Source organism: Seriola lalandi, unplaced genomic scaffold (genome assembly GCF_002814215.2).
Source record: "Seriola lalandi dorsalis isolate HSWRI2012SDOR001 ecotype SW California unplaced genomic scaffold, Sedor1 jcf7180002054887, whole genome shotgun sequence".
Taxonomy (NCBI): Eukaryota; Metazoa; Chordata; class Actinopteri; order Carangiformes; family Carangidae; genus Seriola; species Seriola lalandi.
Window position 1 is genome coordinate 43,857 of NW_019525439.1, and position 708 is coordinate 44,564.

Sequence of the window (708 nt, forward strand, 5' to 3'; positions counted from 1 at the left end):
AGAAACACTAATATTAAATACATTAAATATTTTACCAAATTGACTCCCAGACCACCAGGAGTCACCCGCGGACAACACTTTGAGAAAGGTTGGTTTATAACAAACAGGTTTTACCTCTCCTCTCATTAAAGCCCAAAAGAAGAGAAAACATCAGGCCGTGTTATAAGGTGACGGACTGATGGTTGATGTTTGTGTCGTTCTCAGATTGTGAAGGAGTGCAACGAGGGGGTGCGAAAAATGAGTCGCACCGAGGAGCTGATCAGCATTGAGAAAACACTGGAGTTTAAATCCAAGGTAAACTGAGTCTTATCTTCTTGTTATTTCAACAGTAATGACGTCACACAGTTTGGGTCTCGGTGCCTGTCCCCAACTCGTAATATGAAGCCGATGTGGTCGTAACAAAGTGTGACGAGAGGGTCGACGCAGTGCGTGAGCAACGATCAGGCAATGCAATAATGGATCTGAGGATTAAGGGGATTTGGTTCAGGCTATATCTGTGTCCCAATTTAGAGACCACTGTCTTCAAGTATGGATTTCAGGACATGAGTCTGTCTTATTCCAAAGGTTTGAGACGTGTGGCTGAAACATGTGGCCGTCAATACTGATTCTTGTTAAAAGCTGCTACAAGGGTTTTTTTATATGGAAGCCGATATGCTGTTGTTGACAAGTTTATTATCTTTTCAATTAACTAACTTAGTATGAGAGTTG

At 41.9% G+C, this 708-nt stretch overlaps 1 protein-coding gene across 1 annotated transcript in view; it reads left to right on the forward strand.

Annotated features, from left to right (window-relative positions):
• Positions 1 to 577, forward strand: part of LOC111671846 (ephexin-1-like) — a 19,382-nt gene extending 18,805 nt beyond the window's left edge. The window contains exon 9 of the mRNA XM_023429072.2: positions 205 to 577. Coding sequence (XP_023284840.2) covers positions 205 to 303 — 99 coding nt within the window. The 3' untranslated portion in view covers positions 304 to 577. The remainder of the gene's footprint in view (positions 1 to 204) is intronic.
• The last annotated feature ends 131 nt before the right edge of the window (positions 578 to 708 follow it).